Genomic DNA, 20,337 nt, shown 5'->3' on the forward strand with positions numbered 1-20,337 from the left:
GTTTGGGAGTAAGAGAGAGAGAGAATATGGGGTGGTGCCGGAGGGGAAGGACCAAAGAAAAGAAAGAAAGAAAGAAAGAGAGAGGAGGAAGAGGCCGTAGATCCGGCCGGAGGAGAAGAAGAAGACCGGAGGACCGGCCGAAATGGCTAGGGCTTCCGATCGGAACCAAGGAGAGAGAGAGAAAGGAGAGGAGGAGGGGACTTGCCGTGTACGGCCGTGAGCGTCGCCGGTGCGGGCTCGGCCGGGGAAGCCGAGAGCTCGGCCGCGGGCTCGGCCGGGGAAGCCAAGAGCTCGGCCGCGGGCTCGGCCGGGGATGCCGCGGGGCTTGGCCGCGGACGCCGCCGGTCGTGGGCCGTCTCTCTCCGCTCGCCATCCTCCCCTCCGCTCGCCGTCCTGCCATCGTCGGAGAAGAGAGGAAGGGGGAGATCGGGAGAGAAGGAAGGAAAGAGAGGAGGAGGGGAGGAAGCTTCGGGAAGGAGAAGAAAAGAAACAGTGAAGAAAAAGAAAGAAAAAGAAAAAGAAAAAGAAAAGAAAAGAAAAAAAAATAAAAAAGAAAGAAAAGAAAAAGAAAAGATCCTATCGGGTTAGATCTGGGTTCGGGTCCGAAACCCGTTAAGCCTAATTGACCTATATGAACCCCATCTGGTTTTAAATCGAGCCCAAAGGTTCCAAATTGGGTAAATTGGACTTGGGCTAAATCCTTGGATGGGATCCAAGCAAGTAAATTCATAATATGATGAACTAAGAGATTTTATAATAAATAAATAGGGAATAATGTAATCCCTATTATGTTGTTTTAGGTGATTAAGGATTTGTCACCTGGACTTGAGCAATTTGGAAAGCGAATTGATGTAAGTAATCTGTCTTAATCTTATCGTGGATCTTGTATTACGTTTTATAAGATGAACCAGTGTTTTTCATACAATTTGAATTGTATACATGATTTGTGAAGAAAGTAAGTAACCTGTCCTAATCCTGTTATGGATCATGTCATGTTATTAATGTTTTCCTAAGCATTTATTTTAAGTATATATGTTTCATGCATGATATGTTACAATGCATAAGTAACTTGCATGATCCCAGAAGCTATGGCTATGTATGTGACATGATGATACTGATATTTTAATCATGCATGTAAGTTTGTAAAGCCTTAGCTAGCCCAGAGGCACTATAATGGGCTCAAAGATGCTACTGTGAATGACTGAGCCGCCAGTGGCTGAATAGTAACTGAGCTGCCCCGCCAGTGGCTGAATAGTAACTGAGCCGCCCCGCCAGTGGCTGAATTGGAATTGGGCCTGCCCCGCCAGTGGCTGAATAGTAACTGAGCTTGCCCCGCCAGTGGCTGAATAGTAACTGAGCCTGCCCGCCAGTGGCTGAATAGTAACTGAGCTGGCCCCGCCAGTGGTCGAGTCTGACTTCGCAGTAGCATCCAAGAGAAAAAGGACCACGGTATGCCGGTGGCACGATTTTTCCTACATGTGCATATTACATGATTCCTTGACATTGTAGGATACTGTTTTATTTACTCAGCATGGATATTTTATTGATTTAGTAGTATTTAAGAGCATGACCACGGTATGCCGGGGGCACGGTTTCATATGCATATTTATGAAAATGATATTTGAAGCATGGTCATGAGGCTCGTTTCAGAGATTGGGTATATGAGGCGGGTGCTTCCAAATCCTGCAGATGTATTTTTGGGGAGAAGCAAAATCGGTGAGGGGTGAAGGACGCTTGCGTGAAGCCCCGGAACCGGCCAACATCTGGCAGGGGAGCCCCGTGTTTCCTCCTCATGTGGGCCCGATAGTCACGTGCCCTGTGCAGGCGGGCCGTGACATTTATGAACGTGCCTGACCAAAGCATACATTGTTTTACAACGGGTTTTGAATATATCGTTATGAAATGTTGTATTTTGCTATAACCGATATCTCCTTTAAATTGCATACATATTATGCCATGAAGATGATTAGATAAATATGCATGTCAGCTTCTCAAACCCTGCATAAACATGGTTACCGTTATGTTCGATCCGGTAAGATTATGTATGATTACTTACTGAGCCGTGTAGCTCATATCCGTTCATTTACTTTTTCTTTCAGATCCTCACCACTGATAGCTGCCAGAGACACGTTAATTTGGTATCAGGGCTTCTGGGGTAAAGCAAGTATACTTTTGTGTACATAAACTATGTAGAAGCTCTGTATTTGGGTACTGACCAGCATGTTGTACTAAGAATGCTTTCATATGAAAAGATTCGGTTGGTTTGACTACCCTATTACCCAGGTATGAGGCTGCGTGCTATTGCGGGTAGTAGTCGGCAATAGCACGGCCGTGTCACGGATCCGGATCCGGGGCGTGACAATTTAGTGGTATCAGAGCAATAGGTTAACCATGAGTAAAAATTTTAAGCTTTAATAAGGAAATGGGTAGTTAAGTCTCATTTAGTGAGATTCCGCATAACCGGAAAGGAAAGAAAAGATTTTATTGGTCGTATCATCGGTCAGTCACGAAAATTGCTTGACACAAATATTTTGATAGGTGATAATGAGCAACAAAAAGAAAGAAGCTAGGGCTAATACAAAGCCATTCTAGGGGCATGGTTATGACAGGTATGGTATCAGAATTCAAGATTTAAGACTACCAAAAATTTTGGTGTTTTCAGACAGAATGGTAGCGAGCCATGCCAAAATAAGAAAAAGCTAGTTTGGAGATTTCTCGATGGAGTAATTTGTATTTTGGATTATGATTAAAGTATATTTTGACTGATATTAAGTGGAGTACTAGCTATGGAATATTAAAGTATATAGGTGATTTTTGGAAGTTTAACTTGATACCTGGTACTGTGGATGATACTTCTAGTTTGAAGTTAATTATTTTGATGGCAGGATAGGGTTTATTCATAAGTTGTTTCAGGCTTGGACAAGGAAAGATATTTTTAATATTCTTCGAGGATAAAATCTGTATGACAAATTATGCAGGCAACTATTATATAGAAAGAAAGTATATTTGAGAAATGAGATCTAAGAGTTTCCCCTTTGTTTACTTGGAATGTGACATATTAGATCTTTTCAAATTACAATGCAAGATTGGTATTTTGATTGGAAGTCATTTAGTAAATTCTGGAATAATTTCCAATCTTGAAGAATATTTTTGGCTCATTTTATATGAATGAAGTTGCTGAAAATGATCGGATTTTTTTTTGGGATATCGCTGTGCTACCTTTGATTCTCCAGTTTTATGACATGCTAAGAAATTCTTAGCATCTTGAGACATGAATTAATAGATCATCGATTTTTGATCTTGGATCAAGTTTTGAGGTGCCATGATTTTGCCAAAATCTTATCAGCAAGCATTTTAAGAGAGAGACTAAATGAGATCTCGAGGATGACTCAATGGTTGACTACTTTTAAAAAAAAAAAACAGAACCTAAGGTATGTTTAATTTCGAGGACGAAATTTATTTTAAGGGGGGTAGGATGTAATGTCCGGGCCCAGAACCTACTAGGCCCAATAAGAAATGGGCCCAGTTAAGGGTTGGGCCCAAATTTCACTGTGGGCAGTGCTGTTATCATATTTAAAAAAAAAAAAAGAAATAAAAACGAAGGGATAAGACCGACAGGGAGGGGTGACCCTCACCCCTGCTGACAGCCGCTGCCGGCGCGCCGGAGACAAGGGGGGGCGGCGGCCAGTCCCGAGGTATGGAGGAAAGGAGAGGATGGGACCTCTCAGAGGGGGGTTTCATCCTCTAAATAATCAATTAAGCCTCTGCCGGCAACCCCAAATCACAGACCCCCCTAAACACCGAACGAGAGAAAGAGAGAGAGGGTTTGCCAACCTACTTCCGTCGCCGGAGGAGAGGCTCGTGACTTCTTCCAAAAGCTAGGTAAGCCCCCTGCCTTCTCTCCTCCTGATTTATTCAAGATAATAAAGAAAGAAACAAAGACAGAAAAGAAAGGGGAAGAAACAGGGCTCACCGCGTGCGGCCGCTCCCTTGGTCTGCCAGCAGCCGACGCCCGCGCCGACGGGATCAGCCGCAGGCGCGGCCGTGGGCTCAGCCGCAGGCGCGGCCGTGGACGCCGCGAGCTCGGCGGTGGCACTGCCGACTGTGGCTCGGCCCTCCCAAACCCCCCTTCTTCCTTCACAGGGGAAAATGGAGAGAGGAAGAGAGAGGGTTTGGGAGTAAGAGAGAGAGAGAATATGGGGTGGTGCCGGAGGGGAAGGACCAAAGAAAAGAAAGAAAGAAAGAAAGAGAGAGGAGGAAGAGGCCGTAGATCCGGCCGGAGGAGAAGAAGAAGACCGGAGGACCGGCCGAAATGGCTAGGGCTTCCGATCGGAACCAAGGAGAGAGAGAGAAAGGAGAGGAGGAGGGGACTTGCCGTGTACGGCCGTGAGCGTCGCCGGTGCGGGCTCGGCCGGGGAAGCCGAGAGCTCGGCCGCGGGCTCGGCCGGGGAAGCCAAGAGCTCGGCCGCGGGCTCGGCCGGGGATGCCGCGGGGCTTGGCCGCGGACGCCGCCGGTCGTGGGCCGTCTCTCTCCGCTCGCCATCCTCCCCTCCGCTCGCCGTCCTGCCATCGTCGGAGAAGAGAGGAAGGGGGAGATCGGGAGAGAAGGAAGGAAAGAGAGGAGGAGGGGAGGAAGCTTCGGAAAGGAGAAGAAAAGAAACAGTGAAGAAAAAGAAAGAAAAAGAAAAAGAAAAAGAAAAGAAAAGAAAAAAAAATAAAAAAGAAAGAAAAGAAAAAGAAAAGATCCTATCGGGTTAGATCTGGGTTCGGGTCCGAAACCCGTTAAGCCTAATTGACCTATATGAACCCCATCTGGTTTTAAATCGAGCCCAAAGGTTCCAAATTGGGTAAATTGGACTTGGGCTAAATCCTTGGATGGGATCCAAGCAAGTAAATTCATAATATGATGAACTAAGAGATTTTATAATAAATAAATAGGGAATAATGTAATCCCTATTATGTTGTTTTAGGTGATTAAGGATTTGTCACCTGGACTTGAGCAATTTGGAAAGCGAATTGATGTAAGTAATCTGTCTTAATCTTATCGTGGATCTTGTATTACGTTTTATAAGATGAACCAGTGTTTTTCATACAATTTGAATTGTATACATGATTTGTGAAGAAAGTAAGTAACCTGTCCTAATCCTGTTATGGATCATGTCATGTTATTAATGTTTTCCTAAGCATTTATTTTAAGTATATATGTTTCATGCATGATATGTTACAATGCATAAGTAACTTGCATGATCCCAGAAGCTATGGCTATGTATGTGACATGATGATACTGATATTTTAATCATGCATGTAAGTTTGTAAAGCCTTAGCTAGCCCAGAGGCACTATAATGGGCTCAAAGATGCTACTGTGAATGACTGAGCCGCCAGTGGCTGAATAGTAACTGAGCTGCCCCGCCAGTGGCTGAATAGTAACTGAGCCGCCCCGCCAGTGGCTGAATTGGAATTGGGCCTGCCCCGCCAGTGGCTGAATAGTAACTGAGCTTGCCCCGCCAGTGGCTGAATAGTAACTGAGCCTGCCCGCCAGTGGCTGAATAGTAACTGAGCTGGCCCCGCCAGTGGTCGAGTCTGACTTCGCAGTAGCATCCAAGAGAAAAAGGACCACGGTATGCCGGTGGCACGATTTTTCCTACATGTGCATATTACATGATTCCTTGACATTGTAGGATACTGTTTTATTTACTCAGCATGGATATTTTATTGATTTAGTAGTATTTAAGAGCATGACCACGGTATGCCGGGGGCACGGTTTCATATGCATATTTATGAAAATGATATTTGAAGCATGGTCATGAGGCTCGTTTCAGAGATTGGGTATATGAGGCGGGTGCTTCCAAATCCTGCAGATGTATTTTTGGGGAGAAGCAAAATCGGTGAGGGGTGAAGGACGCTTGCGTGAAGCCCCGGAACCGGCCAACATCTGGCAGGGGAGCCCCGTGTTTCCTCCTCATGTGGGCCCGATAGTCACGTGCCCTGTGCAGGCGGGCCGTGACATTTATGAACGTGCCTGACCAAAGCATACATTGTTTTACAACGGGTTTTGAATATATCGTTATGAAATGTTGTATTTTGCTATAACCGATATCTCCTTTAAATTGCATACATATTATGCCATGAAGATGATTAGATAAATATGCATGTCAGCTTCTCAAACCCTGCATAAACATGGTTACCGTTATGTTCGATCCGGTAAGATTATGTATGATTACTTACTGAGCCGTGTAGCTCATATCCGTTCATTTACTTTTTCTTTCAGATCCTCACCACTGATAGCTGCCAGAGACACGTTAATTTGGTATCAGGGCTTCTGGGGTAAAGCAAGTATACTTTTGTGTACATAAACTATGTAGAAGCTCTGTATTTGGGTACTGACCAGCATGTTGTACTAAGAATGCTTTCATATGAAAAGATTCGGTTGGTTTGACTACCCTATTACCCAGGTATGAGGCTGCGTGCTATTGCGGGTAGTAGTCGGCAATAGCACGGCCGTGTCACGGATCCGGATCCGGGGCGTGACAGATGACAGATGAGATGTTCCCAGTTTAGCCTTGGTTGAATTCTACCGCCAATGCTGGACCGGCTACAAAAGCACAGACCAAGCAAAAGAGGTAGACATCAGTCACCAGGTAGTCAAAACTTTAAACTGAACCGTACTCAGATTTGCTTAAACACTTATTGATCAGACTCCTCGAGCAATCCGATAATAGAAGTAGCACCAGTTCATTCCTTCTTGGTTATAGTTCTAAAGAAAATTGCATTCGAAACAGTGAGCTAATGAACAATTGAAGTGACTGTGCACTAGTCTCTTAATATTAGAATCAACTTGTCTTGTTTTGATTGCTGAAATTGTTATCCAGAAGAGAATCTCCTGGCTCGTGGAAGTGATAATCTACTGGCCTCTTCTCCAATTGCACAAAGTATTGTACTTATTATTATTATTATTATTTGCAGCAAATGTTCATAGTCTGAGCTTGCTGCATTTGAAGCTAAACCATTTGATGTCAATGGCACCCTATGCCGACTCAGATCCTATTCATTACCATGCATTCCATGCGATGCTGCAAGAGGTATGGGCTCCTTTTTATGTGCAACTTAGCAATCACATGCATGCGCTTTTGCTCTTTATAGTGCAGGCAATTCATAGGAACCTGCAGTTTGTAACAAAGAATTCAATTGCTTGGAGATTGGTTTGAATCGCAATGTCCCCATAACCAAGGACCTTTATGTCTAGAACATCGGTAGCAAGCACAATGTAGATCTTGGCAGTTTATTTCCTGACTGGGATCATGAAAAGGCCAAGAATTTCATGGATGACAAAACTGAAGGCAATTCAGTGGAGATTATTTCTCCCAATACAGTTTGCCCTCTGAGAACTGAAGTAGTGAAACATACAGGTTGGCATCTCGGCAGTTGAAGGCAGTCAATGGCCTCCACTATCTATGCAATTGGATTGAGGATCATGGCTTGAAGCATACTACAATCATAATTTACAAGAATATTCTATAGTATTAGTATGAGGAGTATTAGTATGAGGAGAAGGGTTAAGGATTTACCGGTGTGAGATATCACATTGTCCAAGGAACCCTAGATGCTGTCAGAGCAAAGGAACATCTCAATGCTTGATCTCATGAATTCTTCCAACTTGTGGTGCTTGGAAGCGAATTTGATCGAGCCATACCATTTCCTGTTCCATACTTTAAAAGACTTTCGAGGATCTCCAGGTATCCCCTGAACACCTTTGTGTTTGAGGTTTGTCTTCCTACTTGGGCTGTTATCATGAGTAGTTGAGTACTAATAATTGTTCACGATTTTTGTTCATTCTCCTGCTTAAAATATCGCACTCTTCCCTTTTGGAAGGATTCTCCATCAGGGATAAAAGCTGATGTGGTGACTGGGATGCCTGTAGTAAGTCTGACAACAAGAAACCCGAAACAGTTACTAATGCATGCAGGAGCCACCTTCCTCATCAAAGATTAAGAAGATTCAAAGATCTTGGCAGCACTGGAAGAGTTGGAGAGAGCATCAGCAACTAAGAGAATGGGTAATACTTAAGAGTTAAGGTGGTATACTTATGCACTTGACTACTGTTTAAAAAAAAAAATAGTGCACTCCACTGGCCATAAGCATTAATAGGTTCATTTTTCATGTATATTTTAAAATTCTTTCTTTTATCCTATGAACTGTCTTTTAATTTGTGATTGCTTGCTATATCTCTCAAAATGGATATATGCATGTTGGAAAAGTATTTAGAGCTATATCAAACAATTTTAGCCACCAACCTACAATATTATTCATGTTGTACCTCCAATGCTGTGGGAAGCTATGAAGAATAGGATGCTCTCTCCACTCTTCCCTTTTGGAAGGATTCTGCATCAGGGATAAAAGCTGATGTGGTGACTGGGATGCCTGTAGTAAGTCTGACAACAAGAAACCCGAAGCAGTTACTAATGCATGCAGAAGCCACCTTCCTCATCAAAGATTAAGAAGATTCAAAGATCTTGGCAGCACGGAAGAGTTGGAGAGAGCATCAGCAACTAAGAGAATGGTTAATACTTAAGAGTTAAGGTGGTATACTTATGCACTTGACTACTGTTTAAAAAAAAAAATAGTGCACTCCACTGGCCATAAGCATTAATAGGTTCATTTTTCATGTATATTTTAAAATTCTTTCTTGTATCCTGTGGAATGTCTTTTAATTTGTGATTGCTTGCTATATCTCTCAAAATGGATATATGCATGTTGGAAAAGTATTTAGAGCTATATCAAACAATTTTAGCCACCAACCTACAATATTATTCATCATGTACCTCCAATGCTGTGGGAAGCCATGAAGAATGGGCAAAAGAATGACAATAGAAGAACTGAAAGAATGAGATAATTTACAATCTCAAGATTTTCAAGACGCTGCAGGTCATCATTTTATCATCGATTTTAGCATCACAAAGTTTCAAGAGTAAAGAGCAAATTACCTACACCAATCCTTCATGCTTCTCTCTTCCTTTCCTGAGAAATTACTTGATCAAATGTGAGATGACACGACGTCGAAAGTCAACCTGGCTGCTCTCTCTCCAAAGAAATCAGGGAGACTTACTGGGGGATGAGGTCATAGCATGGGGGCTTATTTGTCTCCAGACGGGTGCAATAAAAAGTCGAGGTCTTTACCAGAAAGGTATCAGTTATCAGTTCCCCATACTTCTCTCTTCCTTTGAATACGGTTATCTGCATCCAAGTAAATGTCAAGTCACAAGCCATTTATAATAACGAGTTGCAATCTCAATATCACCTGATAACTTCAGAAATAAGAGTGCCTGCTTCAACTGCTGGTGCATGCACATGTCCATGCTCCACCCAAGACAACCATTGTTAACCGTCAAGCACCCCAGATTCTCACACAGCAAAATTAAACATGGACGCCAAAACAAACTTGCTTCATGCATTTATATGCACATGCTAGTAAAGAATGATTCTACCCATGCTGGTCAATTAGATCCCCAAACTATTCTGAAGTAATCAAATTAATTATAAGCGATCACCCATGAATAGCAGCCACACTTATCATTTGCTATTTTTGCCCTTGCATGCCTATATATCGACAAATTGGTTAATTTATATCGTTTTTTATCTTTCCATTTTTAATAATCTGAATCCTTTGCTAGCCTTTTGTGAATGCTTCCATAAGTAGAATGCTACCCTTCAATCCAGGAATCAAAATAGAATGTTTTGTCATATAATATACAAGCTTTCTGTCACATAAGGAAAATGTAGGATGGGCAATATAACACTGATTGGCAAAGAAATGATATATGAAATTGCACAGCATGTATGTAACAAAACCAGTAATAGACAAAGAAAGGTTTTGAATAAAATCTCCACTTGCACTACCCCAATTATACAATATAAGGCAAATGTTACACCATTGACTCATCCTCATCTGGCCCACGATACTGCCTCAATTTCATCCCTTGCAGACTTATACAATTCAAGCCTCTTAGCACATTGCAGCCGGCGCTCCATCAATGCTGGATCCTCATCCAATAGCTGTGCAAGCTGCTTGCCCTGCATAAAAGAGCATAGTAATTATGCCAATTGAAGTGAAGGAAGTGGCTGTACATACAGGCAAGCATGGAAGAGAACCTCTTTTTTCCCCACTACTGTATAGAAATGATTGAGCAAAGATCGCTTAGCTTCTCGAACTTGACAATAGACCGCTGCCTTTGGAATGGAGTTCTTGAGCATTTCTGACACCATCCCTATGTAGGAGGAAACATTTGATGCTATCCTCCTGAAATGTCCATCAGTGTATCGATCAACAGTGGGTCCCGTAGGATTCCCTCCCTTCTCCACTTCCTGTGGGAGCTTCCGGAAGAAATCTACTGTTAAATATGACGACTCCATGTCAACCAACCGCAACACTGTTTTATGGCTATCTTCACGGAATCTTTCCAAGGCTTCATAAGACGCAGCTGCTAGTTCACTTTGGAGAGTGGGAAACCTTTTCAACTCCTGGTATTTAAAGAATTAGTGTGACATGTTTTTCAGAGTGACAATGATCAAGATGGTTGAATAAAAATGCTTAGCACTGACCTGGGTCTCTCCTATTGACTTCCTTACCAACTCCTTCAACACATAGTGCACCTGCAATAAGAATCAGGAATGCAGCTAGAATCAATTCCTAACCTGAGTACAAGACAAAATCATACAGAAATTGTAGAACTGATGCATCTTACAGCATCCACTGATGCTTCTGCTGGGCCACGAAAATAACTGAGTGCACTCTCAATTAGGCGACGGTAACCTTGCTCAGGAGCAATTAGATGTGGCTGATAACCATCTGCTTCTGAGACCACTTTCTTCACATTTTGAATAGAAAGATACCGGTCAAATGGAAGTTTCTTAAGGGCAACAGGGAGTTGATTGTCAAAAACTCCATATATTCTATCACCACCTGGTCGCCTGTGATTTGTATTGCATACATCTCAGAAGCCAATCATAAGTTGTATTTTTTGACTATCAAGTATTGATGATTATCACACAAACAATAAAACAATATTTAGTGAATTCTGAAAAAATCAACTAATTTCACATTTTAAAGCAAAGATTTTTTTTTTCTTTTTTTCTTTTGGCTCTTGCACAAGGATTTAAGTGTTGATGGCATGGGATATGATGGCCGCTGGCTGGAGCAAACCCTTCTATATGGTTTGAGGTTGAATGGTTCAACATATAAATCATGACTTACATGAATTTCAACAGTAAAACATATAAATTGTTTTTTTTCTTTCGAGAAACCTTCTCTATTATCGAGGTTTACAATTTGATTTTGTAAATCCACAAATACTGTAATGCAGCTTCCCTAACAACCAATCAAGCAAACATCATCCTAGGATCCATACATTGTCTTGGCAACCAAAACATGTCAATCTAAGCATTTCAAAGAAATGCAGCACCTGCCCAATAATGAAACTAAAGCAAGCAATTAGCTTGCTTCAAACATTGTGAATCATGAGTAGCATGATCAGTTCTTCCTCCATCCCTCCATCTAGACATGTGAACCACATCCGTGTGCCCATATCATGTGTCAAACCGTGTAGTCAGGACAGAGTCCAAACACAACTACAGAGCACGACATGCACAATACGTTTGTGTAAGACTTGCATGGCAAAAGCTCGTTAAAGCCAAATGTCAGAGAAAAGAATAAACAAATTTAAGGTCATTACCCTCCATCTAGATGCTCTTTGAATATTTTGTCAAATGCACGACAAAGTTCCAATATGGTGTACAATTGAGCCTGAAGAAAAAACATAAATGTGTATAATTCCAATAATAATATTTTAACTTCATCAAATTTCCAAACTCCAATAATTCATATGCATATAAATGCCTCACCCCTGCATCAACGGCAATGGGTCTACCAAGATGGTCCATCTCTGATTCTAGTTCATCAATGCTTTTATTTATCAAGGATGTGATACTTGGAATACGTGCCCTGATTGCAGACTCCAGATGCTGAAATTCAAGTCCATAATTAAGAATGATGCACTCTCCAAGATCTCAAACAAACATACACCTGTCAAAGTGAACAAGCCAAAATATGTTACCTTTGAAAGAAGTTTAGCAAGATACTCTGAACCCATTTTACTGGCCAAGTGTGAGTAGTCAGGACTAGTTGCAAAGTACTCCTTTTCCCTTCGCCTGGCGACTATCATGTTGACGTTCTTATTAATATCTGCTTGCGAACGGTTAACAATACCAACCCAAGGGTGCTGCAGCCTATAGGATCTTCCTTCAAGAACCTTTAAAGCAAGCAATAATGGGATTAGCAATGGTAAACACATGTTAAGGTTTACAGGAAAAACCATCGAGAAGCTCTATTCAAATTTATTTTCTCAATTTTTAAACGTTCTCAATTTTTAAATGTTCTCAATTGAGCACAAGGAAATTAAACCTACATCAAGTGCATTTGTCCCCTTATCCATCAGATCAAGCTTTGTCAACACTCCAAAAGTTCTTTCACCTAACCAAAGTTCAAATGAAGCCCATTACGGAAGAGAAAGACTGACTTTTCACAAAATGATTTCCACACACCATAAAAATGTATTATCATCATCAAATGTGCCAATTACAAAAATAATAGTAATAGCATCATGATCAGCATCATATTTGATACTGAATTTACCGTTTTTGCTGTTAAATGTTGCATTGTACCTGTCGGATCTACTTCCCGGGCAAGTTTAATGGCGTCAGATGTTGCAATGTCTTGATTGGCAGGAGATATTGCCAGTATAATGCAATTGGGCTGCAAAAGAAAACAAATACAATATTATGTAAAGTAATCATATTTTGCATTATTTAAGAAAGAGAAATCATTCAAAACTCAAATGATACCAAACATGCAAAGTTTTCATTAATAAATGAAGTCCGATATTTCAGAATATGTTTATCCATATTGAGGGTAATAACTTAGGAAATATGATTTTACATTACACAAACAGTTAAGCGAAAAGACAAGCTGTTATGTATATAATGCTGCATTTCTTTCACTATACATGATAAAAAAAAATAGATAAATCTTTACAATCTTATCCGTGATGATAAACATGATAGCCTGTCATTATCAATCAAAACAGACAGATATTAACAAGATATGAATTATGAAAATTATCCATTAACATAATTCAGGATTTCTATTGCAAAGGTACAACCACTGAAGTCAGAAATTTTAATTGATTCTTGTGCCTCGTCACTAAGCCGGACAGATACAAGGTTTCTTGGCTAGAAAACAAGTTCAGGGCAACAAAAACCACAAAACCACTTCTACCTACCCATCCCGCTTCCCTTAACAACCCAATAAAAAAATAGATATGTACATAATATTAAATCTATGAATGTATCCATGTATAAAAATCCATTATAGTATGTAGTCATGAAGTGTTATCTTGTCAATTTGGGGACTTAGTTAATATATGACTCGGATAGCTTAGTTCAAAAAAATAAAGAAAAAGCTGACTGCAAATGCAGATGAATGTGCCACCAACAACACATGATTTTTTTTTGAATCCCTCATGGCTGTCAAAAACCAGAAAATGAATTACTCTTAGAGGCAAAGAAGCAATATAATAATGACCAAGTTGATAAAACTTCTACTTTTGTGCACAAGGTGCATTAGTTAATTAGCTAAGTAGAACGTCACAGTCCTGACAACAGAAGCATAACTCAAACAACCTAAAAATTACTATTTGTACTTTTTCCAATGGGAATTATACATGTTATATCATGCATCTTCTGGTGATATGACATACCTTCTCAACATATAAGCGAACCATATTTTCAATCTCTTGAACAATGCTTTCAGGTTGCCCCTCTGCAAAAGACAACATTATCCATATTGACTACTGAAAAAATTAAGTTTTTTTATACATTAAAGACATAGCTAAGCCACAAGTATATATAGTATGTACCTACAGCAACCTTTGTCAGACCAGGTAGATCAATCAGTGTAAGGTTCACAACTGCCACAATCAAACTAATCATTAAATACTGCCAAGATCTGACATATATGGACCAAAAAATCTATAACAGACCCAGAGATCTGAACATGCATAAAACATAACAAAGATAAAACATACTACAAAGATTTATCATCAAGCAGAAAAACCTAATGCATAGATACAAGGAACAAAATCAACAGTATGCACAGAATATCTGCAGCATTCAATGATCAAGATCTACTTCAGTCAAGTTGGCAATATAAAAATCATGAGATTGAGATTTGAGCAATTCCTAGTTAATTATAGCTGTTTTAGTTTGTAAGGAAAGGTAACAAACTTAGTTTAGTAATTACCAAAGAAATTAGTTACTCACAAAGAGGGACACTGGCAAGGTTCGCCGTCTCGGTACCGGACCCATACCGGTAACACACTAGCACAGTATCTGTACAGTACGATATGAATTTTTTTTGTATTGTATATGAAATTTTTTTGGCGTACCAACGCTCGTTACACCACCTGTATCGGGTACCAGTACCGAATTAGTACGGTACAGTCTGTACTGCTAGGTTCAGACCAGTACGGCATACTATGGACACAGGGACATCCAGTTCAACTTCAACATGCAACTCACTCATGCTAAGAATACTACAAAATGTTCAACAATGACTATTGCTAGAATTATTGGTAGCCAGGCTGGTATGCAGGATCTTCATATGATTAATGTGGTAACAGTCTAGTAGATAGCTTTGAATGCTTTCACTAAGCCAGCAGAAATTGAATCACTGATTGCTTGCATCTTCTCTCAATTCTGAAGCATGAAAAGTGCAATTGCACAACTCTGTTCCCTATGGTTGTTCCTCTCTTTCTTGATAAGCACCATACATATGCCAATTGAAGAACTACTGCAACATTACATGCATAAAACACCTAAAATATTTACAACATAAGAAAGCTTCACCAAAAGCTTCTACAACATCAATCCAACAGCTGAAAACAAATAATTGCAGACTCATTTGGTTGCAGGAAGAGGAGGGGGGAAAGCATGGTCAACGAGAAAATGGAGAAAGGCCTCATGTTTGGTTTGAGTTTTCAAAAGAGAAAGATGGAAAAATAGCATTACTATGGGAATATAGTTTCCGCGTTTCAGAAAAAGAAAAACCCATGTGAGACATAGAAAAGTCCAATTCCCACCGATTGGGAATTGAGTTATTTTTTTTTCTAAATGTGCCCTTAAGCTTTTAAATAGAATGGGGTAAGATCTTTCCTTTATTAAGGATATAACAGATATTTACACAACTTTCACAGGAAATTTGATGCTCAACCAAACATAAGCCACTCGAATCTTATACCCAGGCATTAGCTTCTCAGAAGAAATATTCTAGTGATGAGAAATTCTTCCCGCGAACCAAATGAATCTTGCAAGTAATGAAAAGTAAGGATAAGAGCTTTCCAACCACAATTAATATATATACTTCAAGAAAAGCATCAGTTCCTAGCCAATGTCCCAAAGAGTTTATAAATAATTATATGACATCTTAATCTTAGCCAAGTTAATCGATGCAGAAAACAATACCTTATCACATTATTTAAGTTAAACATGATTAATGAAACAATGCTATAGTGCAAATAATAACACTGTCAGAAGATTGTCCAAAATTGAGGAAAGTACACCTGGAAATCAAAAAAAAAGGAAAAAAAAACTTAAACATATTCATTTTAATATTGAAATGTTGCTCCTGGTTCGCATGAGTTCAGACTGTATGCCCAATAAGGTCATGGTTCACATGAGCATTATATCATATACATTGCTAACCAAAAGGTACGTACCGATAAAGTAAAAGAAAATATTCGACAATGTCTATACCATTTGGTGAATAAATGCTGAGATGAATGGGAATAGGAGAAATTTGTTTCGTTTTGCCTGTAAGTCTATCAGTTTCATCTTGAATTTCCTTGCGCACAAGAGCTACAAAAAAAAGTAAATATTAGAAGACAATTTGATTTACATATGATTTATTAAGGGAAAACAAGAATTGCAGATAATGTTAAAATAATTCATATTGTGCTCTTGGCCGCACATTTGGAATTAGCCCAAATTTCTCATCAACTTACATATAATTAGAACCATACCATGAAATTTAGCAGTCCAAAGGGCGAGATATTTTAAATGTTCATGCAAGTCACATGTTATGTTTAAAGCTGCAAGTGAGTTAAGAAGATCAATGACATTGCAAGAAAGATTAGCCATCTCAATACCGAACCCCATATGGGTACCATCCTAATACAATATCAGTAAGCCCAATATCCAGGTTGGTTCGGTGTTCCAACAGCCGATACGCCTCCCATATCACATATCAGTTAGGCATCAACACAGTACAGTACGATTGGTATGTATCGGTATCGACTGGTATGGCATACCATGGTTGCAAGCTCCAGAAGTTTTGCACTTAAGCAAGACCAGAAATCCAGACCTAATATCTAGACTATTATTAAAACTAAGATGTAGACCTAATTTGATTAGGAATCAGTAAAATTCTAGCCCTACATAGTTGGATCTGAACTTATTCAAATTCAATTGGACATAATCCAAACTCAATATACAGAATCTCGGTTATACTAAAGCAGCTAGAAGCAATGGCAGAAAAAGAGTAAATTGGGCATTGAAGAGAGAGAAAGTAGTGTTCTCATGACATGATAGAGATTCAAAAAAAAAAAAAAAGAATGAATGTGAATACTGCTAGAAGGTAAATTATAGGAACAATCAAAAATTTACCTTAGCTTTTTGCATTGGCTATTTCCATATAGAACATGTGGCAAAAATGAAAGGAGCAATAATTAGTAAACACTGACTCAGAAAAACGTAACATAATAAGAGGTCTCCAAAACCATTATAACAACGAGCATATCATTATCATGGCTGTTATTTTAAAACCTGACTAAAGCAGTAACAAACATTAGAGGCTGGGCATAACCATAACATTATTTTGTCCTTTAGCTTTAAGTTCTGGATGTTCTTACTGTCATCAGTAAAAGAAAAGATTCTTGAATCTGGTTCAAGAATTTGTGTCACCCTTTTCTTATTCTATCTTACCCCACCCCACCCCACCCCACCCCACCCCCCCCAAAAAAAAACTACCTCAATTAATTTTAGATGGATAAACCAACAAAAGAAGGGGGAAAAAGGATCAGCCCCCGTTTTTCTACATTCTACTACAGTTATTCCAATCAGTATTTCCTCATCATTGAATGTATTTCACTGTACTCTAGCTTATTATAGACCTAATAAAATATGCTTCGATGCTGTACTTTCCAAGCATAAGCTGAATCGCGCCTTTTGGGCATATAGGTCTGCCACTTTCACTTATGAAACAATCATTATGTTGACAACAAAAATTATCAGTCTACAACGTTTAATATTCTTTTCTTTTTGATAAAAGGTGTTACCGCCCCACCCCCACCCAACCACTTGAGTGCAAGTAGGATTCAGACCCAGGTCACTGGGTACCATAGTCCAATGACTTGACCAACTATACTAGTTGGCACTCACACCTTACATGTTCATCTCGAGGACCAGATATGTGAGGTCATGTAGATGGTTGATCCTCCATTCACCTTCAGGTAGTGCTACCAAGTTTCCTTTGACTCCATGAAGTCAATTGCTAAGTAAGACTAGTGCTCCAAAAGACAGCTTAGGCAATCACATAGGCAATCCTTTAAGTGGTCACAAATTACTCTTGGCAGCATGTGCACATGGTAGTGTTACAAGCAACACCTAGCATGTCAAAATGTTGTAGAGATCAATTTAATTTTCAGACATTTTTCCCTCAGAAGGCCAGTTGTTTTAGTAAGTTCAATTCTCTGAAAAATTGCATAGATGGCTGCTTAGACACCCACTAATTGGTGCATAGATACCCCACAGACTGGGCACAGAGCACCTTAAATAGGACCTTGCATTCTACCTCGGCAGCTTCAACCCATTTAAACAAGCACTTAAACAATATCTCCTGATTTATCCAATGCAAAGATAAACTGATGTGGATTGATGTAGCTAAAAGTGGGACAAGTCCTAAGGATTTATAATCCTCTGATAAAACCAGGTACTACTTCTCCATAGTATATATAACAAATGCCATTAAAACTTCAACTTCTATCAGGTTCCAAAAGAAAACAGATCAAAAACATCTAATGCAGCAAAAGCACTAAATTTGAAATTAAAGGATAAGCTTTGGTGAAATACAACTAGGCAAGCATTGAACTGAAGCATTGTATGAATAGACTGATATGAATAAAAATACAAACAAGGCACATATGGAGGTACGACCTTGAAAAAAGAAGAAGAAGAAGAAGAAGAACTAAGAGTTGTGTTCAAAGGAACATGAAAATATTACGATAATGGAATAGGAAACTAAGGAAGAATGTGAAAATGTCAACTATAATTCAAAATCAAGATGCAAAAATGTAAATTATATGATTATAATTTATAAATTAAGAAAGAATGCAAAAAGTCACAATAAAGAAGGCTATGAAGCTGATGAATCCAAACCATTAGACCACATGCTAATGCAGAATGGCACATGATTCTGAATAATGTTTATGTCACCTCTACTTATGACTATTGATTGGAATCCGTTTAAACATCACATCACTGATGGCTGTTCCTATAAGCCAGATCCATTTAGTCTCTAAGACAAACAACTGGTCAATAATTACCGAATACCCGTTTTCTGGATTAGTAATCATCCAGAAGAAGTTATTGAATTACAGTTGCAGCACCAGAAAGAAAAAGACTGGCACTACTGCTCAAGGTTGAGCAAGACCATCAAAAAACTGCAAGCATGCTAATATCACAAGATGCCTCACACTTATGCATGGATTTTGAGCTTCAACCACTTTGTATCAATTCAGAGAGTCAATAATTTAAACACATCAATTCAAACAGTCAACAATTTTGCGGCTGCACTTTCTCTCAGACCATAAAGTTTTTTTTTAAAAAAAAACGCACTTTTATCTATGTAAAGCCTAAAACTGTCTAAGTCTAGCCAAACACTTCGAAATATCCCCATAAGCAATTCATATCAACGGGAACAAGATCAAGAAACTATAAAGCAGCTCTGACAGAATCTTCTCTTCGAGCAAAAGGAATCAGGTAGAAGTTCTTAGCAACGAATACAACTCACAGAAATCAGTGAACCTCCTTTTCGGCAAGTGAAGGAACTCCGCATACTCCGCCTTCCCTTCCTCCGTCTTATGTAGCTGGAGCACCAGAGGCCGCCTCGTCACAATCCCTTCAGCATGGGAAAAAAGAAGATAACGTCTTAAATTTTATACTTAAATCAGTAATTAGAAAATTAAAAGAGAGAAATTGAAGCGCACGAGAACCAAGATCCGAGGACTCTAACCAGATCCACGTGGAAGGAAATCGCGCCCGACAATGCTCTCCAAGACCGACGATTTCCCAGAGCTCTGAGCTCGAAGCGGACCAAGATCGAAGTCAGAAGAGTAAAAACGAACAGAAAGATCTGTGCCTACGCTATAGATCACTTGAGAAGAGAGTGATTTCTGAGGCAAAGAGCACCTGTCCTCCGACGACGGCGACGGAAGGGAGCGCCTCCCAGAGCGTAGGGAGGGCGCCGTCGGCGCCGCCGTGGTCGCCGAGGACCGTGCAGGCCCTCTGGATCCGGTTCACGAGACCGATCAAGCTCTCCATTGTCGCCATCTCCGAAGCCGAACCCTAATTCTAACCCTAGCCCTAACCCTAGAATTCGAAAGGGGAGAAGGAGAAGAAGGATTGAGAGAGAGAGAGAGCGTTCAGGTGGAAGGTCGCTTGCTGTGGCCGGTGGTGGAAAGTGTTGGTTTCTGTTCGTATCTCTAATTGCTTTAATTCCCACTCTCTTCTTGTATTTCCCGTTATGTCCCTTTCTCTTTACGGTACCTTCTGGATTTGAGGGAGATTTTGGGAAATTCGACGGTCTGTTAAAATATATAAGCCGGTGCGCCCGTGAGGGCTCGGGATGGATGGACGGGGCTTTCAAATGTTGTCAAATGGTTTCAAACGTGGTGGTGTTTTCAAATGTTTTCAAATTTCCACGTTGGGCCTTTGGGCCGGGGAAGGATTGTTCCCAAATCCCAGATTGGCTGCGGCTTCTTTACGCTCTCCGACGGCGGAGGCCGATGGAGCTGATCATTGCTGTACGGCCCAAAAGAATATTACCGAGCCCGTTAGTCTGATTTGGTTGATTCCATCGAAGCTTAGATCAACTTGACTTTCAAGTTGACTTTAATGCTAATTATATCCTAATATTAGTGTATATAAAATTTGAGGCCAGCTTCATTTGATTG

The 20,337-nt window shown here is 40.1% G+C and overlaps 1 protein-coding gene and 1 pseudogene across 1 annotated transcript; one reads left to right on the top strand and one right to left on the bottom strand.

Moving 5' to 3' along the window:
* Positions 1-5,736: 5,736 nt before the first annotated feature.
* On the top strand, positions 5,737-8,857 carry LOC108511159 (annotated as a pseudogene).
* Positions 8,858-9,712: 855 nt separating this feature from the next.
* LOC103703570 (dynamin-related protein 1E-like) lies at positions 9,713-19,889 on the bottom strand. The gene is made up of 15 exons (XM_008786468.4): positions 19,574-19,889; positions 19,398-19,461; positions 19,176-19,283; positions 15,863-15,964; positions 13,969-14,019; positions 13,810-13,871; positions 12,716-12,806; positions 12,460-12,524; positions 12,109-12,303; positions 11,897-12,016; positions 11,728-11,798; positions 10,741-10,966; positions 10,598-10,648; positions 10,148-10,516; positions 9,713-10,069 (listed from the first exon to the last, which is right to left on the bottom strand). Exons 1-15 carry the CDS (start codon positions 19,712-19,714, stop codon positions 9,941-9,943), a joined length of 1,845 nt encoding a protein of 614 aa, XP_008784690.1. The 5' UTR covers positions 19,715-19,889; the 3' UTR covers positions 9,713-9,940.
* Positions 19,890-20,337: the final 448 nt, after the last annotated feature.

Source organism: Phoenix dactylifera, chromosome 2 (genome assembly GCF_009389715.1).
Source record: "Phoenix dactylifera cultivar Barhee BC4 chromosome 2, palm_55x_up_171113_PBpolish2nd_filt_p, whole genome shotgun sequence".
In the NCBI taxonomy this organism is placed as follows: Eukaryota; Viridiplantae; Streptophyta; class Magnoliopsida; order Arecales; family Arecaceae; genus Phoenix; species Phoenix dactylifera.